Raw genomic sequence first — 27,320 nt, 5'->3', positions numbered from 1 at the left:
TGTCTTTTTAGTGTCAGGGAAAAATGGGGGAGGAGTGTGTGTGAGTCAGAAGAGAGTGGGGATGACTTGAGTAGGAATGTGAAAGGAGCCAAGAGCACGTGTTAGTTGGAGCTGCAAGACAAGTGCTGGAAAGAAATGGTCAAGAGACCTGCTCCAGCGCATTTTGACTGTATTCCCCTTGCAGGGCTTTCTGCTCCAGTCTCTCCAGGCACCTCTGCCTATGCCACTCAGTCACTGGATTGCTGTCATTTAGGCAAACTGGACACACACAAATCCATGATGCCTGATGGGGTATACCCACGAGTGCTGAGGGAACTGGCAGATGTTATTGCAAAGACACTCTCCATCACCTCTGAAAGGTCACTGAGAACAGAAGAGGTGCCTGAGGACAGGAAGAAAGCCAGCGTCACTCCAAGTCTTCAGAAAGGGCAAGAAGGAAACTACAGACCAGTGAGCCTCACCTCCATCCCTGGAAAGGTGATGGAACTCATTATGGATGTCATCTCTAAGCATGTGGAGGAAAATGAGGTTATTGGGCATAGTCAATGTGCATTCACCAAGGGGAAATCATGCTTGCCAATCTGATAGCCCTCTATGATGGCATGGCTGACTGACTTCAGCAAGGCTTCTGACAGTGTCTCCTGTAATGTCCTCATAGGCAAGCTCGGGAAGTGCTGGCTGGCAGAGCTCGGAGGGTTGTGGTCAGTGGTGCAGTCTGGTTGGAGGCCTGTAGTTACCCCACCTGGACATGATCCTGTGCAACCTGCTCTAGGTGAACCTGCTTTAGCAGGTGGGTTGGACTAGATGATCTCCAGAGGTCCCTTCCAACCCCAAACACTCTGTGATTCTGTTTTCCCTCTCTTGTCTTTCTGCTGCCCCATCTGCCTTCTGACTTTTTCGGCAAGTGGACTTGAAACTGTGCCCTGTGGATCCACAAAAAGCATGTAATGAGTAATGTGAAAACAAGTGTCATAAAAAATGGCTTCCATTTGAGGTGACAAGTGCTTTATTCATTAATTGTGTCACTGTTTTGTGATGTTGTTAAAAGAAGGAGAACCTCCATAGTGCATTTTGATAATCTGGATTGAAGGGATTACATCTAAGACTGGCTTTAGAAATATTCCCTTAAACCTGTTTGAGTGCTAATGTTTGTTAATAACAGCTATATGGCTGTCTTCTCTGTTATTTGTAATTTACTGAAAAGTCCTAGGATTTTCCTGTCTCCTGTCACTGTGTTTTGATCTCTTAGTATCTTTATTGTGGCATGTGTCTGCATTTCATTCACTACTTCTTCAAATAACTTTTCTCCTTTTTAATAAATATCTCACTAGTTATTCTGCTCATTTTCTTTGACATTTACTTTAAGGTCCTGTATTTTTTTCACATGATTGTTTCTTCAGAACCCTTGCCATCAGTGAAAGATATGCTCAAATGAGGGTGATTTTAGTTGTGTATTTAAGTAGTATGTATGAAGATTTTCTGATAAACCCTGAAGAATTTATTTAAAATCAGTGAGATGACACTTTTCTGTATTCTCTGATTTATATAATGGTGAGATGATCAGATTCATAGTTTTCCAAGGAATAGTAAGTATATTCAAGTTTTAGTAAACAAACATTGTGTTTCAGCATTAGGTTGCATTGGACAGTCAAGACATTTTAAAAGATATTCATGCATTCAACAATACATATATTAATTATGAAAAAATGCATATTAATGTTTATAAGAAATATTTATAATATCAGACTATAAAGAATTCATTATCAGGCAATCAAGATAAAGTAGTAGCAATGAAGTACATAAAAATAGCAATGCAATTTATTTTAAACTTATTAGAATAAACATAAGCAAATGCTTTTTCAATAAAGCATAGACCTACTATCACTGGCAAAAAGAAAACATACAGTAGCTAAATTACGTTCATTTTACTTGCTCTGCCTGATCATGAGAATTGAAAAGAAATTTATCTGACCAGAGGTATAGATTGCATGGACAGGTACTTTATTAATGTCTGTATTTTTTTCTGCTGATTATGCTGCAAGGTGCTTGCTAGATAGACATACATAGATATAGTGGGGTTTAACCTGCTTACTCAACACTTTTTGCTTATGCTTTGATAGTCGATGCTTTGTAGTTTTTTAAAATCTTTTTGTTTGAAGAATCACATGATTTTGTGAAATAGAAAGTATACTAAATCATAGCTTTTTTCCACAGTATGGTTTAGACTTGTACGAAGACAAGTAGGTACAAGTCTATGGTACTGATTATATGCATACCCTATTTGAAATACCTTTGCTTACCTTCACGTATCTGCTGAGATCTGAGGCACTGTGAGAAACCATCTTCTGGAGGTTGCTAGACACCTTCTAAGCACAGTGTCTGACAGAAACTGCTGCTGAAATTCATTCTTCCAGCTCCCTGTTAGCCCCACGTTGGCATATGAAGGCTCAGATGGTGCTGTCTTTAGTCATTTGACTCTTCTTTGAGAACTTGACTATTTGGGGGTTTATCTACACGTGTGTTGTGATGTGATGTTGTAATGGTTCTAGTAAAAGCATGATAAATACACTGCCTGAAAGTGGAGTTTCTAGGATCTATCAAATGGTCTGTGACTCTGTGGAGATAAACTGGTATTTGAAAATGTAGATAATTTTTCCTGAAATTCTCTATATCAGATTTCATGAAGCCAAATTATAAATTACATGGGCAATTAATGTCTCCTTCAACAAATACATTTCTAAATACTGTGATTTTTTTAAGTAAAAATATAGATTAAAATAGTGTACTTCATAACAGAAGGCTATAAGGGCAGTGATAACAGACCTAATATTCAGAGCCTCATATGAAGTACTAAATCTTGCCATTCTTTGTTTTTATTTCTTCACATTCGGTATTGGTTTGCATTCCAGCCTTCTTTGCTGTCTTCAGTGATGCTGATGTTAAGGTAGGGTGATTTCTGTGTATGGTATAAATATAATTGCAGACAGTATAGAAAGCCTATGGCACTTGAAATAGTTGGAAAAATTCTGATTTTGTTTAGGGACTTTTAGAAATTAATATTGTAGTATACAGATGGCTGCTGAATGTCAGCCTTCAACAGGCATTTGATACTATTCACTGTAAATAAGGTAGCACCTCACATCTTTTTAGAGTATCTGGTATTCAGTGGAGTAGAAAATCAGATGTCTTCATCCTTATTGTGGTTTAAGCAATTTATGTGGAACTGTTCTGACAAAGCGAGCGTGTTTTGAGCGTGGTGATGGAGAGTAACCAGAATTTAATGTGTGTGAACTGGAGACTGATGGTAAAACTTGGGACACATGGAGAGCAACCAGAAAGCTTTACACAGTGAGAATCCCACACGCTGCTCAGCAGTGCTGCTCTTGAGGTAACAGGAGTGAAACAAGGATGTAATAATCTCTGTAAGAACTGGACTGATCTTTTGAAGATACAGAATAAGTATTGTGTTCAGGACCACTCAATAAAAATCCAGAGAGCTGGGGTTGTCTTATGCGCCATTTATTCATTCACTACCATTACAACAAATGAAAAAACAAACAAAAAATCCCCCAAAACAAAAAAAAACCCCAAACAAACAAAAACAAACCAAAAAATCCCCAAAATTAAAAAGCCTATTTAAAATAGAAAGAAAAATAATGAAAATAGAGAAGATACTTGAGTGTAGGTGGAGAGCCAGTTTTGGCCGTGATCCTTTTGGCTTTATTATGAATTTACTATTACCATTATGCTCAAGTTATTTTATGCCTCCTGTCATTGTAGCATCTTCCACCGCTCTGATTAAGGAACTAACATCTGCTGTGAGGTCTTTTTGTTCTTCCTGCAATGCTCATGACTTAATCAATTTTGGACTATGACAAACACAACACAGAGCAGAATAATTCATAACATTGGCTATATTTGACAGCTATAATGTTTACATTGCTGTTTTTGTAATTATTTATGCATCTTGCCTAGCTAATAGCAAGATTGGACTATTAAAATGTTTACTGATGCTTCCTTCAACTTGGTTCTTTACCATTATGATTCTAACACAATTACTATAAATAAGCATCTTTAAACAAAAAAAAAAAAAAGGTGATCATTACCCTATTAGTTTATTTTCCAGTTGAATCCTGAATTCAAAATTAATTTAACTTGAACACATGGTACTCATTTCCTGCCTCAGTCCAGTATGAATTCATACACAATGAGCAACTGAATTTACTTACTTTGCTCAGCAATCCTCATGCAAAATTACTGGCATTATCTAAGGCCACCTGAGGACAACGATCTGATGGCCTAGTAGAAGCATTTCAGAAGACTGAATATATTTGTTGAAGAATATTTAATTTTATTTATAAAAAGAAAATTCCATTGTGCTTGATAACCTTTTTTTTTTCCATATAGAATCATAGAATCATTTCAGTTGGAAGAGACGCTCAGGATCATAGAGTCCAACCATAACCTAACCTAACTCTAGCACTAACCATGTCCCTAAGAACATCGTTTAAATGCCTTTTAAACACCTCCAGGGATGGTGACTCCACCACTTCCCTATAGAAATAATTTTAAACAGTCACAGTAGAAAGCACGTCCCAGTGGCATAAGGGATGATGTCATTCACTTCACAGTTTCACTGATACTACGCCCACACTACCTTATGCTCCGTGAAATAATTTGAAAACTATAATCCTCATTAAGAATGTAGAGTTGTACCTACAGTGCTATTTTTTCACACAGAACGGTGGAGATTTGAGAAAACAATGATTTCTTCTTCTTTTCTGCTTGCCTTTATTAGGTATATGGAAGATATTAATCTGCTAGGAGGAAAAGGAGTAAAGCATTGAAAACTGTGCCTGAACTATAAATAAATCTGGAGACTTTATTAATAGAATATGGTATTAATATTCTGCTTTGAAAAAGTTTAATTTTTAACTATATTTATTTATGACAAGTCATATACAGGAGAAACTTTTGCTGTCAGTGCATAATGCAATGCAAGGTGAATGTTTAAGGGTGAGTTTGATCTCAGGTTCTGGTTGGGGAATATCACATTACTTTCAGTGCCAAATACATGGACAACAATTCAGGGTGCTGCTCAAACCCAGGAGTGTCAGGAGAGGATGAGGGCTCATGTCCCTCTTTCCTGCCGTAGACACACAGGTGAGCAGTATAGGCTCATTCTTTCCTCTCAGTCCAGCAATTTTCTCACGTAGACTGTTTTCTCCTCTTTCTGCTTCCACATCCTTCTCGCTGGATGACAGCTTAAATCTGCCTTATTTGTATCAAAACACTTCTGAAACAATCTTCTTTGTGGGTATTGTCCTTTCTTAGAGTTTCACCCCTGATCTTCTCTTTTACACCAAACAGGAGATAAGTTTCTGTCTTCAGATCTCTGCATAGCATGTTCTCGGTTCTGCCACCCAGCCATCCATCATTTATTACTGAGATATCATCTCCCAGCCAAGGTGTGCCTGCCCAGCTCACCTTCATCACCCTTCTTATAGCTCTTTGAGGAAATACCTTTGTGCTTCTCATGTGGTGATACTCCATGTTAACACCTGTAGACTGCACCTCAATTCCTACACCTCTGATTATTACTTGAAATAATTCTCTTTGCTCATTACAGCAACAAAATTACTGAGAAGCAATGGCTGAATTGTTATACTTAAAAACTTCTGTTTCTCTGGTGATATATGCTTAACTATTCAAAATTGAGAAGCTTGGCATGATTTTCAGAAAGAAAAGTCTTTGTGAGTAGTGGCCGTGTGCATCCATTCATTGTTAGTTCACCAGTTTCATATGAGAAGGCAATTCTGAAATTTTAAACAAACACTTTATTTGTATGTCCTAATATTTAATAATTAAGATTAATAGGAAAAAAGAATATGAACATTGACATAAAGCTGATAATGTTTACTAGAGGCAGCTAATTTTGCAGATCCCAAAAACATACTGTAAATAAATGAGCAAATAAGTTAGGCTTATTATGCACGTAGTAATAGTTGTATTACTTCTTTGTACTAGTTTATATTACTGTTTGTTACTATTTAGTATTTAAATACTAACGCTGTTACCTAGCGGACCATTTTTAAAGGATGTGCCCTGCAATGTAGATTTTAGTTCTTGATCCTTAGGTTTGAATAGGGTCCAGGTTCATGTAAATGCTTAAGGGAAATTATAATTTAAAAAGAAATCATAACAACTCCTGACGGTTGCTTTGCTAATGATCTCATTTTTGTTTGTCTGTATAATGTTTGCACTTTTCTTGTAGTCCTACATGTGTGGGATGAAATTCCTTTAAAAGCTATGATGCCATTACCTCATCCTTCTGCAAATGTTTCCAGCAGTGTTGCCTCCGCTTTGGTGCCCGCGCAACCCTGCAGCACGACACTCTGTAGGCAGGTGGCAAGCTGAGAGTTCCCCCGCCGTGCAAAATAGGCTGTTTTGGCTGTAACTGCAAGTTCTCATTCCTCCATCAATATTGTTGTCTCCTAATGTGTCTTATTTGATGACTTGATGAGGAGTTGCCAGGAACATGTCCAATTTTTTTATTTTTTTTTAATCTCAATGTACCATATTTATGCCTGTACCCAAATTTATAGTTTTAATAATATAAATATTGAACAACTTTACTTATCTTGTCCTATGAGATTTACACTATCCAGAATAAACTCTTTCAGAGATTTATAACACTTTGTAAATATTTTGTCCAAGTCCAGAATTCACGGAGTTGAATTGGGTGCTCACTCTATTAGATACCTGAATTTCTTCAAAAATCTGGCTCCTACAAATCAGTATACAATCAGTCGGGTTTAAGGTTAGCATGAGGTGTCTTCTTGAGTTTTGAGGGTAGGAACTAGGTTTCTAAGTAATGCCATGGTTATGAAAGTGTTACCCTTCCTTTTTAGCACCAACTTAAAAAATATTCTGATTTGGAAATAATTTTGTGCATTTTTCCCAGTGAAAGGAAGCCCCAAAACCTCTGATTCTGATCATTGTAGAGAGACTTTTGCTCCAACATGACAAGTGTGTTTAGAATCCAGACATAGGTTTATCCTTTGGTTGTCAGGAAATAAGCAGATATCCATAAGGGTTTCCTTCTTCCATAAGTACAAAAAGTAGTTATAAATTATAAAAATGAAGGATTTGAACATAAATGCAGCTATTCTTTGTGTATAGATATCAACAGTACAAGAAAAAAAATATTGTTGCTCTGTATGGAAGATATGTTACCTCAGTAATTTCTTACTGTGATAGCAATATAAACGAGGTTAAGACTAGTCCTTTGCTTTGTTTAAATGACAGTATTGAAGAGTGTAGAAGGCTCATTGCTCCAATACCACTGCTTGGTTGGGATTTTGCATAACAGGAAAAAATGACAAGCAAAACTGGGGGATGGATTGCTTCATGTTCACGGAAAACACATCATGCATTTTTCTTGTCTTATTCCCACTGGTTCCCTAAAGGCGTATTTCTTGATCTGAGCATGTTTGGTGGAATCTGAATCTCAAAAGAGCCCTTTCATCCTACAAATGAGACTGTGTTGGCACAACGGTGGGAATGCACATTTCATAGTGTTGGATCTAATGCTATACTTGTCTGTGGAGAATTTTGTAATCCAGTCCTGGCCACGTTTGTAAGCATTAGGGACAAGGCTTTGAAAGGTACTTGGTCATCTGACTCCTCTTAATTTCAGTGTGAAATAAGCATTAAATCTCTTTTACGTCTAGGACTAAATTAATTTTTCCTTAAATATAACAGTTTGAGAACATATCTGTTAGCACTAATGCATTTTTATATTTATTTTTAATTTGGGGTTTTCACAGTGCGTTTTGTGCTGATCCCCATGTCAGACAGTTGTTAGAGCTTCTGTCACACAAGTAAAAGATTCTGCTCCAGTTTCATGATGTCTTTTGTTTAACCGACTCTGCAATGCTTATGATTTGATCCTGTTAGCAAAGTGTTTCCATGGACTCTTACACGTAGCTTTTTCAGACGCTGCTTCTTTAATAAAAAGTGTGGCTTCTTCTGAAGCATTTATTTCCAAATTCATAGAATTTGTCTTTATTAAATATTTTCCATGTAGTACAAGGTAGAGAAGATTAATAGAGGACAATAGACAATATAAAAAATATAAACTAGATCACAAAGGTAAATCTGCATATTTCCCATTTCCTCTTGGCAGATTGCCAGACAACCACTTATGAAAAGTTACATTATTCCAAGAATTTCAGTTAACTACATGAATAATTACACCATTTTTGTTTGAACATATTATCTTTATATTATAACAATAGCCTAGCCTTTAATTTCTGTGCTGCAGTTTTAATTGGTAAAGATGTTTGCTATAACAGCATACCTCTTCTGAAAGAGAGCAGTGTACATCTTTTAATTAATGAAGGCTAACTCACTGGAGTGTTAATGTTAGCAGCATCAATTTCTAGGCAGAAAAGCTAGAAAATAACGCAGAAAGAAAAACAAGCCTGCTTTATTTATATGTTGTTGTTCCAAAATCTGAGGCTTTGCCTGCCAATGTGCCATTCCAATAATATTTTCTATTAGCAAGTTGTTGATATTTTTCTTGGTTTGATTACAGAATAATGTTTGTTCCTGCACTGTTCTAAACTACTGGTAGATATAATAGATGCATGGACTCACATAAAACATGTCTTTCTTTTTTTTCTCCCAAATCTGAATTTAATCAATTCTGTGGAAAATTCCTCTCATATATGTCTGTGTAATTTCAGTTGTAGAAATGTTTTGAAGTAGGACATTGTTGTTATTATCTGAATTGCTGAGACAGTTCATTTGTGTGGCTTTCCTTGACTTGGATGCCCTGGGCTTTATAGGACACCCAGCAAATACCGCAATGGCATTTAACATCTAGCCTATGGTTAAATTCCATTTATATGAAGGGTATAATCTGATGGGTGGGTTTTTCTTGTTTGTTTGTCTTAATTTTTAGTTTCACCCTTGCTAGGTTCCTTGCAGGACCTGATCTCTATACCCTCATTTCATAGATCTGCTGCAGCTTCCTTCCTTTATCAGGTGTTGTTTTTCTCGCAGTAACACTGGCCAGGTTGTGTACCGCAGGATTTCTTTTCCAAACCTTTCCTTCTTTGCCTCCCTCTTCTGCCCCCCTTTTTCTGTCTTGCCATCCCTGAGATATTAGAACTGTTTTTGAGAATCTGTAAAGACTAGCAGAAATAATAGATATGACTTACAAATTATCTTTCAAGTTTTACTTTTTGTTTTTAAACCTTCATATATAAAGCCCCTAAGAGACAGCTCTTAAGGGAGTGACAGGGCCATAGGGAAAAGGAAAAAATGACCTAATCTCAGAGTGAGTACCACCGATTATGTTTAATCTCAAAAAACCTGACATGACCTTCAGAATCACTAAACTGTAATACTCAATGCACCAGGCTCTGATCCATGCAGACATAAGCTATGTCTATAGAAGTATATTCAGTATACCTGGGACCATTCTTTGGTGTTGAAACTAACTGGCATGAAAATTGCGGCATCTGTGGTTTTTAGGGACATGGGTTAGTGCCAGTGTAGGGTTAACGGTTGTACTCAAGGATCCTGAGGGTCTCTTCCAACCATAAGGATTCTATAAATGTCTGCTGTCCTCCAAAATAGGGGGTGCATACAGACTTTTTGTTTTGAGTGGTCCCTGGCCTTTTATAGTGTTTGTTCCCCAGCTGTGTCCCAAAATGATCTGGGAGAATGCTGGGGAGTCCAAGTGCTGCCAGCTCCCTTCTGGCAATTGGGTGGTATTGTTGCTCAGGTTCCAACTCACAGGGACATTCCCTGACACTCAGGGATTTTGTGATTAGAAGATACTACTGGTTAACTTGTAAAATAAGACTATTACCCATTCTTCTGCCTTTTTGCAGTAGTTCATTCTCAAATGGAAGAGGACAGGCTCTTCAGTGCCCCTGAGCGTCCCCTGCACCCTTATTCACATGAACAGGTGAACCTGAGTATACGCTGCCAGTTAGGATTGTCCTGCATGTCCTTGCCCTTTCAGGAGTTAGGAAGAATAACCAGGATCCAGAGTGTTTGGCATCATTTCAACTTTGATGCCTGAGAATCGCCAGCGTTTTGTTTTTGTTTTGTTTTTGTTTTGTTTTTGTTTTGGTTTTGTTTTGGTTTTGTTTTGGTTTTGTTTTGGTTTTGTTTTGGTTTTGTTTTGGTTTTGTTTTGGTTTTGTTTTGGTTTTGTTTTGGTTTTGTTTTGGTTTTGTTTTGGTTTTGTTTTGGTTTTGTTTTGGTTTTGTTTTGTTTTGTTTTGTTTTGTTTTGTTTTTTCCCCCGTGGTGGCATATTTAGATAGAAAGGCACTGCCATCTAAACCTAAGAATGTTGAGTGAGGAGCAAGGTTTACTAGCAAGTTAAATTTAGCTCATAGAGACCCAAATTAATGTATATTTTAACATTTCATATGTATATATATAAACACATTTGTATTCATATATCTAATATATATATATATGTAAATACCATAAATTAGCATTTAACATTAAGAATTCAAAGTGTGCTTGATCAGTGAGAGGGTCTACATTTGCCCATTTATCTTTCAGCTCCCATTCAGAAATAATTCTTTCTCTTCTCTGTTTAATATCTGTGCTTGTTCTCCACCTCAGGCACAGTCTTCACGTTTGTTCCCTTGATTTTTCATGTCCTGCCTGATAACTTGCTGTCTTCGTCAAACAGAAGATTGACAAAGTATGACATGAACTTTTGCCTTTCCTCTTTTTTTTTTTTTTTTTTTGCTACCTTGATTGATCCTGTAATCTCTTTTCTTGTTTTTCTGATATATATTTCCTTGCATGTCTCTTCGCCATCTCCTGATGCCTTTCTCTTCAGATTCCTTGCCTCTACCTTCCAGCTTCATCCTGGTTTTCTGTCTTTCCGGAAACATTTTATAATGAAAACCAAGCTGTATCTGCAGAGTATGTAATGCAGTCTCTTGTACAATACTTTGCAAGCTATCAGAATGCTTCATTTTATGTTTTAGAATGAAATAAATATTTTTAGCCAAGAAATGATTTTAAACCTTTGAAGGTTTCTGAGAAACCAGGAGAAAATCAAAGTGCAAATATTAGTTTGTGTCTCTTGTCTCTTCTATCCCTTTTTTAAAAACAAAACAAACACCTTTTATTTAGTTCTTTTTCTTTTAAAATTACTTGTACTTTCTGTTTATGTAGGTGCATTAAAAGACCCATATTTCTTTCTCTGAACATCCTCCTAAGCAAGTACTTCTAAACTGGACATTGATATTCTCAGTCATCCAGCTGGGCAGCCATGGAGCTGTGTGTCTGCAAGAGCTGACATACTTCTGGTGATTATCAACAATTCTACCTCTCCCCTATTAAGATTGCTGGGTATTTTCTAACTGAAACAAAAATCTATGTGCTGTTTTCATTACTCCATCAAATTGAAATGATGAATCTGTGGGTGCTTCCAGCTGTTACAGGCATCCCTCCTGTAACAAAGGGAAAGCTGTGTGATTTTTGTCAGCATTAAAAAACCCAACAATATACATAACAAGATCTACTGGAGTATTTTTTTAATGAAATTATTATAATTTGTTGGGAAGAGAAACACTTCCAGAAAAATTTTTAATTCCTTATTAGCTCAGCATCAAATTGTAGTTCATTTGTTGGGCTGAGCCTGAGTTTTGCAGTGTGGGGGATGTTTGGAGGCTTCAGGGGCACCCACAGCCAGTGTGGGGGTGCAGAGAAGCTTCTGGAATGCCCACAGTCAGATCTGATCAACCAATAAAAAACAGGACTCTCGTCGAGACTCTGCCCATTGTCGCAGGTCTCTCGGAGCACAAGCGAGCAAGCGAGGTGCTGCCGCCGAGACCCCCCCTCCCCGGCATGGAGACTCCGCTTGCCTTGCCGCCACGGCTGTGAGTAAAACTTCTCCTCGCAGGACTGCAAGTGTATTTACTTTCCATGCACATATGCACGTGTAACTTTCCGTGCTCAATACGAGCACGCGTATAAATTATTTCCTCCCGTGCTTCCACATAAGCATGTGTAATATTCCGTGCACATTTGAACGTGTATTAACCCTCGCAGGATTGCGAGTGTATTATAAATTTACCCTCGCAGAATCACGAGCGTACGCTTTCCGTACTCACTATGGGTACGTGTATCTCTTTAAAATAATCCCACACCGTGTTCAGGCAAGTGTGTACTCTGCCCAGACTCAGGGGTGGCTCTGGCATTGGTTTTGGTGATGCCACGTGCATACGCTCTGTGGACCACCTGAATTATTAGTTACTGCCCCTTAATAATTTTCCTCAACTGATATCCGAACCTTTATTTAAGTCACTTTTGGAGTGCTAAAACCCTGTTTCTCACCGGTTTAATAAAAGTTGTTTTGGACCCTGTTGTCCCTTAAACTAACCTCAGGGTGCCTCCGTGACACTTGGTTTATGTTCAATCATAAGAATGCCCTGAATCTTGCTTCAGTTGCCAAGTGTTCTTTCCTGCATAGATAAATGGTAGCCAAGAACACTCAGGATCACTTAAACTAATATGTAGTTGCTGTTACAACTAGCACTTGTACCTATTTCTGGAGTGATTACTGGGCTGGTTTCTGTATCCTCATGTTATGACTGTTTCATTAAACTGAACAGGAGTGGTAACATGTCTCCTCTTATGTCTGCAGATCAGTATTTTAGCATTTGATATTTAGACATGGCTTGAAGGGTAGTATGGATGAGTAAAACCTAATGAGTGTGGTGTGGGCATGACTGTGTTCTGTCAAATTCATTGAAAAATCTGCAGAAAAATCCACAGGAGACTTTAGACAATAAAATATCCTGAATTTTACTAATTTTCTCAACTTCGGCTTCTTCGGTTTCCACTGCACATATATAAGTGCGTAAATTTATGTTTCTACATAAAGCATATATTTTTAGACTTTTCTGACAATTTCTCCTGAAGAGGCAGTAATGGAAGGTTGATCATCTTTTAGTGTACATTACTGATTCTCTGGAGCAAGGATCTGTTTGTACAGACTTCAAAATGGAGGTTCGAAGCAAAGACATGCTCCCCAGAGGGTTCTGAGTGAAGGCTTACACACATTTCTGCTGTTAGTTACCACTAGTTCAGTCCTTCAATTAAAATATCAATGTATCCAAAAGGTATTATTTGTAATTGTTGCTCTCAGTCTGAAATAAGGTAAATTAAAATGTACTGCAACAGAAGCAGATCGCTAATATTCCATTGTGATAGGAAACGGTGTGATCTTCTGGATGAATTATGAAATCCTGGTAACATTTAGTGCATCTCTGAACATCCCTAAACTTGACATTTGCCGGAAACAAACTTAATGTGTGTGTTGACTGTATGGTGTTAATGAGCACCTGGATGCAACTTCGCTGTAAAAGAACCCATTTGTGACGAAACAATGACTGTTTAACAGATGTCATTGTGGAGAGGTAGATATGATATAAATGATCATATATACCAGCACTGAATCTTTTATTTCCTTCTTCTACTTTTGAATAAAAAGTATATTTATTCTATATATAACTATTCTTTTTATATATGAGCATGTGTACACACACAGAGTATTTTCTTGTCTGTATAGCAGTCAGAGCCAATCTTTTCTGTTTGCTGACAGAAGAACACTAGGAAGCAAAGGTCATATTCTGAGACACTCTTCAGTCTCTTCCACCTCCCAGCAATTCCTCACATTTACTTGGGTTTCATCATCTCTTCCCCAGTGAACTTCAGTTTTCATGTCACTCTTTCAGATACAGTCGACTTTCTGAGCCCAAGATCTGAAATCACATCCCGAGTGGAAACTACTGTTTTGGAGGTTTGTAGACTCCTTTAGGATAACTATGTGAGCAGAGGTTATTAGCTCATTAGTGGCATTGCTAACTGGAAAACCAAGAGAGGTCATGAGAAGCCTGAACTCCAAGCAAAATTTTATACTGGTTCTTACCTTCAGTAAGTAGCATCTTTTCATAATTTCCAATACTGTGTACTTCCAGGTGTCAGTCTTATTCTGTAGCTATTCTACCTTACAATACAGGAAAAAACCCTTAAAAGCTAAGGAAGACCAGCAAATAAAAAAAAAAAAAGTGCTGTTCCTGCTGTTCATCTCTCTCTTGCTCTGAGGACAGAATAGCAGACATTTTTATCACTAAAAAGTTCTAGCACTGAAGATAGAAAGTGTTTCCTTCTTTCCAGAAATGGTGAAGAGGCAGAAAAGCTTCCTTTTTGCTAGTTGCTTCAGCTAGGCAGAGCCACCCTCTCACGAATACCATCAGCTTTCAGATAGTCAGGGATAGCTAATGAACATCTCACTGGGGGACTTACTGGTGCCTTCATTGATTGATTCATCTTTCACCCCTACTTCTCTGGTCCGCACCGTACAAATACAGCATTGATGTTTTCAGATCAATCTAGGAGAGCACTTCAGCATGTCTTAAAGTGCCTTGTTGAATGGACTTTAACACAGTAGAAGCTAGAAAAATCTTTGTTGACAAAGAACTACTTCATTTTTCTTAGGCATCATTGCAGCGCAGGATGCCTAGAGATACGTTCAGAAATAGATACACTCTTGATATTTTTGGTGGGTTTTGCTTTCTCTTTTTTTCTAGTCTGACTAGATCTTCATGGTCTCTACTTCCTCTTTTTATGAGTAGTTTCATTCTCAGATGAAAGAAAACCAGAATTAAATAAAAAATACTTCAGCAGCTTTCAAGTTTGCCTTTCATCTAACAGGTGGCATATTCATAATATCATCTAAGCTGCTCTGAAGGTAAGAAGGGAGAACTGTACTGAGTTCAGCTACTTAGTGAACTGCACCCCATCATTCTAGCAATATAACAGATGCCAACATCAAACTTGCATCACAGCCTATGCAGGGAAGCTCCACAAAGAAAGATACATTGGACTTCAAAGGCTCTTTTGAAAGACCCTTAGTCCTTAAAATCTTACCTGTTGGCTTGCTTTCTTTTTAACAATTTGATAAAAAATATATTTCATCAATGTTGTAATTATTCAGTCCTTTCAATAGGAATGTTCTCCCAACAGCAATAAAAAATAATATATTGTAGCTAACATTGCTGTGACTCTTTTATTTTTTCAACAACTGTATTCAGCAGGCCGTTGCACTCAAAATGCATCCCAGATATTCTCTTTATACTGCATGTGCTGATACTGACCTTGAGTGATTGCTGCTTGTTATTTTTACTGGGGAAAGACTCCACCAATGTGCTAAATTTTGTTTAAAAGTTTCATAAGGATACAGGGATTATGTGATCATTCTGTTTCTGTGTTCTCTTCTAACTTCATCTGCAGTAATATTTAAATATTTTGGGTAACTTCAAGCAAATTTGACAGTATAGGTCTGAAAGGTATTGCATTTATAGGATCACAGGGTGTTCAGGTGTGAAGGAAATTCAGGAGGTCTCTAGTCCAACCTCCTGCTCAAAGTACAGCCAGCTGTGGGGTCAGACTGGGTCACTCAGGGATTTATCCAGGTGGATCTTGAAAGCTTCCCGCAGAAGAGATGGCACATCAACTCTGGGCAGCCTGCAGCACTGCTGAGCTGTCCTCCTGATGAAAAAGTTTTTCCCAGTAGAAACCTCTGTTTCACTTTTTCCTTGTTGTCTCTCATCCCCATTACAGACTGCGGTGAAAAGCCTGACTGTCTTCAGATAGGCATTGGGGAGCTGCTGTTAGGTTCCCCAAAGCTGTCTCTTCTCCACAATAAACAGGTGCAGTTCCCTCAGCCTCCTCTCACAGGTCAGGTACTCCAGCCCAGCCATCTGCAGTGGCCTCTGCTGAACTCCACTTTGTCAATGTCCTTCCTGTTCCAGGGAAGAAGGAGGCAAATCTGGACCCAGCCTTTTAGATACGGCTTAGTAAATACTGACTGAGGAGCGTGATCACTTTCCTACATTTCCTCTACATTTTGTAAAATAGTCAATTTCATAGAGGATAATGGTTGTTAGGAGCAACAATGAAAAAAAGCCTGCAGTATGAATGAAACTTTTAATGGACACTGCATTTTTAGATGTGTCCAACTTGAAAAGACCTTCAGTAGGATATCTTGTCTTATGGGACATCATGGAATCTTAATAAGAGAAAAATCTGTAAAATACTTGATTTTATCAGTAAGGATACTTTCAGTAGTTCCACAATGTAATTACATATTGTAAGTAAAAGTACTTTTTTTGTTTCTTTGCAATCTGCAACATGTCAAATTGATGCTTTCCCCTCCTGAAAAGCAATGAATACCCATTTTCCTGTTCTTTCTCTTACCATTCCTGATTTTACAGGCCTCTGTCATTCCTTTTTGACTTGTATTTTAGAATTCTTTCCCAACATTATTTTAAAAGCCATTTTTCTTGCCTGAGAGCCAAAGTATTTCAGCTTCAGTTGATACAGTTACAAAGCTTCTGGTTATTTTGAGTGTAGACCAATACAGTTCATATCTGTCAGCAATAGATAACATGGACATGTAGATTTGACCCACATTTTTTTTTTCACAGGTATTAAATTCATCAATAGCAGAGGTTTTCTCTTACTTGTGTCTGTTGTAATGGGAATGACTCCTTTATCCTCCCTTAATCATCAAACTAGCTGTGTGAGTTAATTGAGTATGTGTACACAGAGTGGAGGAATGTTGTGAACAGATGCCTGTGTTTCTGGGTGAATGCGGTGGGCCACTGACTAATTTTTCAGAGCTTGTGGCTGATTGCGCTGTCCTGATAATCTCTTCCAACTCCTACTAGACTTTTACTTTTAAATTACCTATCCTTAGGGGTTTGGATGTCCTTTTCATGACTGGGAACCTCTTAGGATGTTCCCTTCTCATGAATTAACTTCACTTTAATTTGTGCAACTGCTTTTATTGAGCCATCTGCTTCTTCTTTATTTTTTTTTTTTTTTTAATTTTCTCTCAAAATCCAATAGCCCTTTGTTTGATTAAAACTGAAGCACCTTAGAAAATGTGCCTTCATGTATATTTTTAGTTATTTGCTATGTTAGGAATACAGTGGGATTTTGTGTGATTTTAATATTGCAGGCATTTAGGGCTCCAACTGTGTAATTTTTAAATGATCTTTAATTGAAAAAGCTCTTTTTAAAACAGAGATTACAGCAATGTAGTAATTGATATTTTTTACTGGCATTGGCTCATTCTTCCTCTTTCAGTTCAAACATTCTTCCGTTCACCTGAAGAAAAAGTGCACGTCTCAGAGTACTGGATAACCTTGCTATACATAATAATACTACACACAGGCAAGAGGTTGGGGATATTCCCAGTTTGGAAATCACTCCCATTAATGGAAACCTATCACTACTTAAAAGGGCCTGACCTTGTAAAAGAAGCTCATGCTTCTTTAATGAAGCCAGCACTGCAAACACAAGAATGAGAAAAGCCAGCTAGAGGAGATGGGAGGTAGGCTTACAGGATTCCTTTAAGGGGGAGGCAAATGTTGACAGCAGAAAGGGATGTGTTGTGGATTTCATTTTTTGGTAGGTTGGACAGGCTGACAAGAACGTTCATTTTGATGAGTTTTGACATGACTTTAAGTGTAGCAAAAGGATGTTTTTGCTGTGGGATGCCTAATTTTAATGGAAAAAATATATTCGTGACAGAAGTTTTATAATATGTGTCAAGTACTTTGAAATGAACTATAATTAACATCATTTTACTGGCACTGTAAGAGTAAAGCAGATAGTTTTAAAAAAACTAAGAGGTACTCACTCAGCTCTTCCATTTTATGCTAAATTAGTGAGGAGAAGGAAAAAGAGGCTAGTCCTCTCAAAAAAAAATAATGAATGGGCTGGCAATATTTCCAGAATTTTACAGCTTCGTGTCTGGAGAGAGCTGAAGATCAATTCTCATATTGAAGACTACCGCTAAAAGAAGTTTAAAATGCCTTTCCTCTGTGACTCTTCTCTATTGGTGACCTCTTTTGTGTGGCTGTCATATGCATGTTCTCTTCCAGTTAAGAGGGATGAGATACATGTGTATTATACAGAGGCAAGTGTGAGAGTTCTGTGTTACTGATGAAAGGCAAGAATGAATCGTGGCTGGGGATTGACAGTACTGTAGGAGGTAATTGAATATGTCTCTGTCTCCCTTCTTTAATTTAGTTAGCTCAGAGCAAAAGTGGGTGGAAAATGTGTGAAGTTTATTCTCAAGGAATGCTTTCTCTTCGCTTTTTGCCTGAAATGAATGTTGTTGAAAATGTACTGTTAAGGAAGAATACTGCTGATCCTGGACCTTGCTTTTACATTGCTCCCCAAGTCCTAGAATACCTCTGTCTTTCCATAAACACAAAATGCATAATGGTTGCATTTGTAAACATGCAGTTTTAAAATCTAAAGATGTTGGTTATGTTTTCATAGTGTGTGTTCCATGTGAGCGTAAGTTCTTCCAGTTGGTCCGCAGGTTACAATTTGTAACTGAGGCAACTTGCTGTACCACAGCGCCGTGAGCCAGCAAGTCAGCAGCTTGATCCCAATCTGAATATCTTCCTGACAGCATCCTACTCCTTCTGATTTGTGGTGGTCCTAGTCATGCACTGATACAAAGAGGGCAGAATAGAGCGCAATTTCAGTGTAAGACAGAAATTTAATACCATTTGTCTTGGTCCAGTAATTAATCTATTGTACAACGTCTCTCTTTTAAGAAAATTCCTCTTCCTACCAGTCGCACTTGAAATTAGAATGTTCATGGGACACCATTGTTTATTATTGACTTGGAGAATCTTTGCACATGGCATGAAGAGTCTGTACCATGTACTCCCACTGCGGGCATTAAAGGTGAGGAACTGATACAGTGCGTAGCATGGAGGTAAATTTCTCTCTAAAGGCTTCAGGGGTTACAGTTAGAATTTCTAAGGAGGACGAAGAAGAAAGTAAACTTTTTCAAGGAATGCTACTAGCCACTCCATTTGGACAAGCATTCTAGGAAGTCTCATAGCGACAGAGTGGTGGAAGGCCAACAGAGTCATGGCTCGAATCAATAAGGGGAGAGGTGCTTCTGGGGGACAGTGGGAGTAAAGTGTGGGGAAACAGGTGATGTGGAAGGACAAGAGGTTTTCTACGAAGCCATTGGTATCATTGGTGCCAGGGCAGAAAGGAGAAAAAGCGACCGAATCTTCAGCTGATCATCCTGTGGAAATGCAATAAAAGCAGAAACAACACACTCGCATCAAATGTTCAACACAGCATTTTATTTTATAGACGTGTAACACAGAACAGTATGAGAAAAGCAGGACCCAAGTTTCTGTCCTGTTGTCATGATAAACCTGTGAGGCCTTGCAAGAGTCCGTTTGGATTTTCAGATGTGTCCTGTAATGGGGAGTAGATCCTTGGCCCTGAGCTTTATAGCTGGATTTGCCATTTTTGCAGGTGTTAGGAGGAGCAGTTTAGGTGTAAAGTAGTATCGTTTCTGTCGAGCACTAGTAGCAGGGCATACAGTAATACCCAAATGGGTAGGGTGTGCTACCAAGCGCTGCGCCAGGCAGGGCTGCGGGACCTCGGCCGGGATCGGCTCCTTGTCACCTGCCGATCCCTGGCGGAACCTCGGCCTTCCCTCTGACGGCGGTCGCTCCGCCTGGAGGAAACTGGGACTTGCTCCTCAGGGCTTAGAGCTCGCCCCTCTTCATGGTCCCTCCTCCTTTCCTGCTCCGGCGATGTTTGGCGCCAGGAGCCGCGGGACCTGTGCCGGGATCGGCTCCTTGTCGCCTGCCGATCCCTGGTGGAACCTCGGCCTTCTCGCTGACGGCGGTCGCTCCGCCTGGAGGAAACTGGGACTTGCTGTCCGGGGCTTAGAGCTCGCCCCTGATGGTGGTCCCTCCTCCTTTCCTGCTCCCGCCACGTTTGGCGCCAAGGGCTGCGGGACCTGTGCCGGGATCGGCTGCTTGTGGCCTGCCGTTCCCTGACAGAAGCTCCTCCTTCCCACTGATGGTGGTCGCTCCACCTGGGATAAGCTGGGACTTGCTCCTCAGGGCTTAGAGCTCGCCCCTGATGGTGGTCCCTCCTCCTTTCCTGCTCCCGCCACGTTTGGCGCCAAGGGCTGGGGGACCTGTGCCGGGATCGGCTGCTTGTGGCCTGCCATTCCCTGATGGAAACTTGGCCTTCCCATCTACGGTGTTCTGTTCTCCCAGAAGAAACTGGGACTTGCCGTTCGGGGCTTAGAGCAGACCCCTCATAGAGATCCCTCCTCCTTGGCTGCTCCCAGCGTGTTGGGCGCTCAGGGCTGCTGGAGATCCGCCGGGATTGGCTCCTTGACGCCTGCTGTTCCCTGACAGAAGCTCCTTCTTCCCACTGATGGCGGTCGCTCCGCCTGGGATAAGCTGGGACTTGCTCTTCAGGGCTTAGAGCTCGCCCCTGATGGTGGTCCCTCCTCCTTTCCTGCTCCCGCCACGTTTGGCGCCAGGAGCCGCGGGACCTGTGCCGGGATCGGCTCCTTGTCGCCTGCCGATCCCTGGTGGAACCTCGGCCTTCTCGCTGACGGCGGTCGCTCCGTCTGGAGGAAACTGGGACTCGCTGTCCGGGGCTTAGAGCTCGCCCCTGACGGTGGTCCCTCCTCCTTTCCTGCTCCCGCCACGTTTGGCGCCAAGGGCTGCGGGACCTGTGCCGGGATCGGCTGCTTGTGGCCTGCCGTTCCCTGACAGAAGCTCCTCTTTCCCACTGATGGTGGTCGCTCCACCTGGGATAAGCTGGGACTTGCTCCTCAGGGCTTAGAGCTCGCTCCTCTTCATGGTCCCTCCTCCTTTCCTGCTCCCGCCACGTTCGGCGCCGAGGGCTGCGGGACCTGTGCCGGGATCGGCTGCTTGTGGCCTGCCGTTCCCTGATGGAAACTTGGCCTTCCCATCTACGGTGTTCTGTTCTCCCAGAAGAAGCTGGGACTTGCCGTTCGGGGCTTAGAGCAGACCCCTCATAGAGATCCCTCCTCCTTGGCTGCTCCCAGCGTGTTGGGTGTTCAGGGCTGCTGGAGATCCGCCGGGATCGGCTGCTTGTGGCCTGCCGTTCCCTGACAGAAGCTCCTTCTTCCTGCTGGTGGTGGTCACTCCACCTGGAATAAGCTGGGACTTGCTCCTCAGGGCTTAGAGCTCGCCCCTGACGGTGGTCCCTCCTCCTTTCCTGCTCCTGCCACGTTTGGCGCCAAGGGCTGCGGGACCTGTGCCGTGATCGGCTCCCTGTTGCCTGCCGTTCCCTGACGGAAAGCCGGCCCCCCCGCTCATGGCGGTCGCTCCTCCCGGAGGTGACTGGGACATCTCGTTCAGGCCTTGGAGCTCGGCTGTCATCGCGAGCAGTGTTAAGATCAGTGTCTTGAGCGCTGCTCTGCGGCCGCCTGCTGCTGCTCGAGGGGTCGTAGCCCCGGGCGTGCTGAACCCTGCTGGGGCCATCGTCGTGCCGCCTCGGGGACCTGCTTCGGCCCCTCTCTGGGGCCTCGGCGCGGCCACCGCCACGGTCGCTGCGGGGCTGGCGGCCAGGGGAATGATGCCTGTTCGTTTCCGCAGAGCGGGGCCCAGGTGTCCCTTCTCGAGGGTGGCTGGCGGAGCTGGTGCTGGGCTCGACGTCATACACCACGTAGGTATCGTCTCCCACTTTGCGGTAGATGTAGTAGAAAGGCCACCGGCAGATGGGGCACACGGCTCTTCTGCGGGACCACTCCAAAATGCAGGCATAACAGAAAAGGTGCCCGCACCAGCTCACAGAAGCTTGGTCATGAATGCTGTCCTGGCAGATTGGGCACATTAGGTTGTCAGAAGCGTCCAGCGGCGTGGCCTGGGGCTCCTGGCTGGTGCTGGCAGCAGGGGAAGAGGTGCCATCACTTGGCGAGTCCTCCTCCGACGCCATCTCGCACTGCACAGAGGACACGTGCCGGCAGAACTGAGAAGGCAGGAAAGCGGTTCCTGGCCTCTGAGCAGCAGCGGCCTGAGCGTGGGGGTGCGGCAGGTCGGGACCAGCACCCGGGGCCCTTGCCAGTGTCCTCGTGCAGCAGATCCTCTCTGCCTTCCGAAGGAAGCCTTCAGGATGGGGTTCCTTTGGTCGCCCACCTGCAGACCTCTCTCCCTGGCGGATGAGGCCAAGGCTTTGGCCCTTCAGGGCTGCCCCGGGCCTTAAAAGGCCTGGTGTCATGCGGGTCACAATGACTCTCTGGGGACATCACAATGCTTTTGGGGGCCACAGCCACAAGGCACAAGCCCAGGCCTCAGAGAACAAAAATCATCCAGGCAGCTCATCTCACAAGACTGCCCCACTGTCGAGCAGAAGCCCGTAGCTGTAGTTTTCACGTGCATTCACACACCAGGTTTCACTGTTGATAGCCAGCGCTGTGTTCTGTTTTAGAAACAATGCTGCTACTGTGCTGGGCTGCCCAGCGCAAGAGAGAGATGGACATACTGGAGAGAGTACAGCAAAGGTTCCCGAGGTCGGTGAAGGGCCTGGAGCATCTCTTGTGTGAGGAAGGGCTGAGAGAGCTGCCTCCAGGCTATGTAGCCTGGAGAAGAGAAGACTCTGGGGGAGATCTTTCTCAGTGTAGCTCAATACCTGAAGAGAGGGTGCAAAGAAGACAGAGCCAGGCTCTTTTTGGGGTGGGGTCAGTGACAGTGAGCACAAACTGAAGCACAGGAGCTTCCCTCTGAACATCAAGAAACCCGTTATTACTGCGAGGGTGTCCAGAGGCTGGCACAGGTTACCCAGGGAGCTTGTGGAGTCTCCCTCCTTAGGGCTACTCAGAAGCTGTGTGGCTGTGGTCCTGGGCTCTGCCTATGGTCCTGGGCCAGCGTCTCTAGGTGGCTCTGCTTGAGCAGGGGAGCTTGGACCGGATGACCCCCGGAGATCCTTTCCCACCTTGACTGTTCTGTGATTGTGTGACTCAAAAGACACTGGTGCGAGTTGAGAAAGCACATGCGGGCCGCATGGCATGGCAAGGTGTGAACGTTTCTATCTGGTTATGAAGATTCAGGTTTACCTCATGGGAGTCTTATCATCCATGAGGCCGTCACCTCTATTTTTTATTTTTCCTTCAGGGAGAATTTTCTTTCACGTATAAGAGACTGCACGGAAAACTAGCAAGCAAAACACAATCATGAGGGAGGGAAGGAGTTAAACATTAAAGTGAAACTGTTTGAAATCCCACAGGTAGCCTTACTCTTGGTGAACCTGCAAACTCTTGTTCACGTAGTAGTAACGACTGAAAAGCCCAGCTGAAGTAGTTTTCCACTCCCTTGAGCAAAGACACCACTTTTATTGCAGAACCTCCTTGTGCTCTGAGTCAAAAAGAAAGTGCAAGACTGGGAAGGGGAGAATCAGAGGGGCTGGTGGGAGTTTGGAAGGGGAGCCGTTTTTCCCCAGCTTTAGGTCCCCTCCATCTTGCCTAGTGACCACGTAGACTCCCAGGTCTCTTCAACGCTGCCTTAGGAGAAAGAGTTTAATGTCATTCAAGGCCAGCAGGGTCCTGGCTCGGATCAGTAAGGGGAGAAGTGATTCTGGGGGACATTGGGAGTAAAGTGTGGGGAAACAGGTGATGTGGAAGGACAAGAGGTTTTCTACGAAGCCATTGGTGTCATTGGTGCCAGGGCAGAAAGGAGAAAAAGCGACCGAATCTTCAGCTGATCATCCTGTGGAAATGCAATAAAAGCAGAAACGACACACTCGCATCAAATGTTCAACACAGCATTTTATTTTATAGACGTGTAACACAGAACAGTATGAGAAAAGCAGGACCCGAGTTTCTGTCCTGTTGTCATTATAAACCTGTGAGGCCTTGCAAGAGTCCGTTTGGATTTTCAGATGTGTCCTGTAATGGGGAGTAGATCCTTGGCCCTGAGCTTTATAGCTGGATTTGCCATTTTTGCAGTTGTTAGGAGGAGCAGTTTAGGTGTAAAGTAGTATCGTTTCTGTCGAGCACTAGTAGCAGGGCATACAGTAATACCCTAATGGGTAGGGTGTGCTACCAAGCGCTGCGCCAGGCAGGGCTGCGGGACCTCCGCCGGGATCGGCTCCTTGTCGCCTGCCGATCCCTGGCGGAACCTCGGCCTTCCCTCTGACGGCGGTCGCTCCGCCTGGAGGAAACTGGGACTTGCTCCTCAGGGCTTAGAGCTCGCTCCTGATGGTGGTCCCTCCTCCTTTCCTGCTGCCGCGATGTTTGGCGCCAGGAGCCGCGGGACCTGTGCCGGGATCGGCTCCTTGTCGCCTGCCGATCCCTGGTGGAACCTCGGCCTTCTCGCTGACGGCGGTCGCTCCGTCTGGAGGAAACTGGGACTCGCTGTCCGGGGCTTAGAGCTCGCCCCTGACGGTGGTCCCTCCTCCTTTCCTGCTCCCGCCACGTTTGGGGCCAAGGGCTGCGGGACCTGTGCCGGGATCGGCTGCTTGTGGCCTGCCGTTCCCTGACAGAAGCTCCTCCTTCCCACTGATGGTGGTCGCTCCACCTGGGATAAGCTGGGACTTGCTCCTCAGGGCTTAGAGCTCGCCCCTCTTCATGGTCCCTCCTCCTTTCCTGCTCCCGCCACGTTCGGCGCCGAGGGCTGCGGGACCTGTGCCGGGATCGGCTGCTTGTGGCCTGCCGTTCCCTGATGGAAACTTGGCCTTCCCATCTACGGTGTTCTGTTCTCCCCGAAGAAGCTGGGACTTGCCGTTCGGGGCTTAGAGCAGACCCCTCATAGAGATCCCTCCTCCTTGGCTGCTCCCAGCGTGTTGGGTGTTCAGGGCTGCTGGAGATCCGCCGGGATCGGCTGCTTGTGGCCTGCCGTTCCCTGACAGAAGCTCCTCCTTCCCGCTGTTGGTGGTAACTCCACCTGGAATAAGCTGGGACTTGTTCCTCAGGGCTTAGAGCTCGCCCCTGACGGTGGTCCCTCCTCCTTTCCTGCTCCTGCCACGTTTGGCGCCAAGGGCTGCGGGACCTGTGCCGGGATCGGCTCCCTGTTGCCTGCCGTTCCCTGACGGAAAGCCGGCCTCCCCGCTCATGGCGGTCGCTCCTCCCGGAGGTGACTGGGACATCTCGTTCAGGCCTTGGAGCTCGGCCGTCATCGCGAGCAGTGTTACGAGCAGTGTCTTGAGCCCTGCTCTGCGGCCGCCTGCTGCTGCTCGAGGGGTCGTATCCCCGGGCGTGCTGAACCCTGCTGGGGCCATCGTCGTGCCGCCTCGGGGACCTGCTTCGGCCCCTCTCTGGGGCCTCGGCGCGGCCACCGCCACGGTCGCTGCGGGGCTGGCGGCCAGGGGAATGATGCCTGTTCGTTTCCGCAGAGCGGGGCCCAGGTGTCCCTTCTCGAGCGTGGCTGGCGGAGCTGGTGCTGGGCTCGACGTCATACACCACGTAGGTATCGTCTCCCACTTTGCGGTAGATGTAGTAGAAAGGCCACCGGCAGATGGGGCACACGGCTCTTCTGCGGGACCACTCCAAAATGCAGGCGTAACAGAAAAGGTGCCCGCACCAGCTCACGGAAGCTTGGTCATGAATGCTGTCCTGGCAGATTGGGCACATTAGGTTGTCAGAAGCGTCCAGCGGCGTGGCCTGGGGCTCCTGGCTGGTGCTGGCAGCAGGGGAAGAGGTGCCATCACTTGGCGAGTCCTCCTCCGACGCCATCTCGCACTGCACAGAGGACACGTGCCGGCAGAACTGAGAAGGCAGGAAAGCGGTTCCTGGCCTCTGAGCAGCAGCGGCCTGAGCACCCGGGGCCCTTGCCAGTGTCCTCGTGAAGCAGATTCTCTCTGCCCTGCACTCTTGTTCACACGATAGTAACGACTGAAAAGCCCAGCTGAAGTAGTTTTCCATTCCCTTGAGAAACGATACCACTTTTATTGCAGAACTTCTGTGTGCTCTCAGTCAAAAAGCAAATGCAAGACTGGAAAGGGGAGAATCAGAGGAGCTTGCGTGAGTTTGGAAGCGAGCTGTTTTTCCCCAGCTTTAGTTCTCCTCCGTCTTGCCTAGTGACCATGTAGTCTTCCATGTCTCTTCAAAGCTGCCTTAAGAGAAAGAGTTTAATGTCATTTAAGGCCAACAGGGTCCTGGCCTGCATCAGAAAGAGTGTGGCCAGCAGCCAGTAAAGTCATGGTCCCCCTGTACCTGGCACTGCTGAAGCTGCACCTTGAATCCTGTGTTCAGTTCTGGGCCCGTCACTTTCAGACAGACATTGATGTGCTGGAGAGAGTTCAGAGAAGGGCAATGAAGCTGCTGAGGGGCCTGGAATACAAGTCTTGTCAGAAGCAGCTGAGGGAGGTCGGGCTGTTTAGCTTGGAGAAAAGGAGGCTGGGGGGAGACCTTCTTCCTCTCTACAAGTGAAATAAGGTTGTCGCGATGTGGGTGTTGGTCTCTTCTCCCAAGCAACAAGAGATAGGCCAAGAAAAAATGGCTTCAGGTTATAAATTGGATATTAGGAAAAACTTACTGACAGAAACGGTTTTCAGATGTTGGAATTGGCTACCAAGGGAAGTGCTTGAGTCACCATCCCTGGAGGTGTTGAAAAGACGCGTTGATGTAGTGCTTAGGGACATGGTGATGGACTTGGCAGTGTTAGATTGACCGTTGGACTCGATGATCTTAAGGGTCTTTTCAAATCTGAAAGATTCTTATCATTCTAGTTTAATTTATGTGTACAAATAGATAACTTTCCTCACTTGTCTTTGAGAATTGCCTTGCTTACTGGTGTTCACAATGCCTCTGAGAAATTAATTCGTTCATTCATTCATTCATTCGTCTCATTCCAATACTGTGTGCACTTGCAACACTTTTCCCTCCTTTATTCACCTTTGTTTCTCCACTCTGCAATCCCGTCACACAGACCTTTGTAAAATTTGTCACAAATATCGTAAATGTACTTTCTATCTTTTAAACCTGTCTGAGCCAAGTATTTTAGTGCAGAATATTTCCTTGGTAAGCTCATGCTTAATGGATTCTTGCTCCCATTCAATGCAGCTTACCACATTTTTTCCAGGTATATTAAAGTATTTTAGAAAAATAAAACTTGTCCTCCAGATGTGTTTAGTAATTGTTTAACTTTTTCATCCTAAATTAGGGAAGGTGTACCCCATCTCTGTTCTTCTAGGTTTGTTCTCTGAGAGGTTTTAACGGAGCTTATAACAGAGGCATTTGAGCCTTTACATAATTCAGAAATATTTGAATTTAGGTCTGTAACATCAAGAAGTGTCTTCAGTTTTCTACTACTCTTACTGAAAGTTACCCATTTTATGCAGAATGTGACTTGATTCTGGCAGGTCACATTTATAAAATAGCATCAAGCTGTGATGATTTGATCCTCTTCAAAAGACTGATAGACATAATCATAAGCCTCATCTGTTCCTGCTCC

General features: G+C 43.3%; 2 protein-coding genes across 14 annotated transcripts in view; one reads left to right on the top strand and one right to left on the bottom strand.

Annotated features, from left to right (window-relative positions):
- KHDRBS2 (KH RNA binding domain containing, signal transduction associated 2) overlaps positions 1-27,320 on the top strand; it is a 351,333-nt gene that overhangs the window by 40,433 nt on the left and 283,580 nt on the right. The window lies entirely within an intron of this gene.
- LOC106145787 (serine/arginine repetitive matrix protein 2) lies at positions 23,325-25,646 on the bottom strand. The gene has a single exon (XM_013368400.3). It carries the CDS (start codon positions 25,598-25,600, stop codon positions 23,969-23,971), a length of 1,632 nt encoding a protein of 543 aa, XP_013223854.2. The 5' UTR covers positions 25,601-25,646; the 3' UTR covers positions 23,325-23,968.

Source organism: Columba livia, chromosome 3 (genome assembly GCF_036013475.1).
Source record: "Columba livia isolate bColLiv1 breed racing homer chromosome 3, bColLiv1.pat.W.v2, whole genome shotgun sequence".
Classification (NCBI taxonomy): domain Eukaryota; kingdom Metazoa; phylum Chordata; class Aves; order Columbiformes; family Columbidae; genus Columba; species Columba livia.
This window is presented reverse-complemented; position numbering and strand designations above follow the sequence as displayed.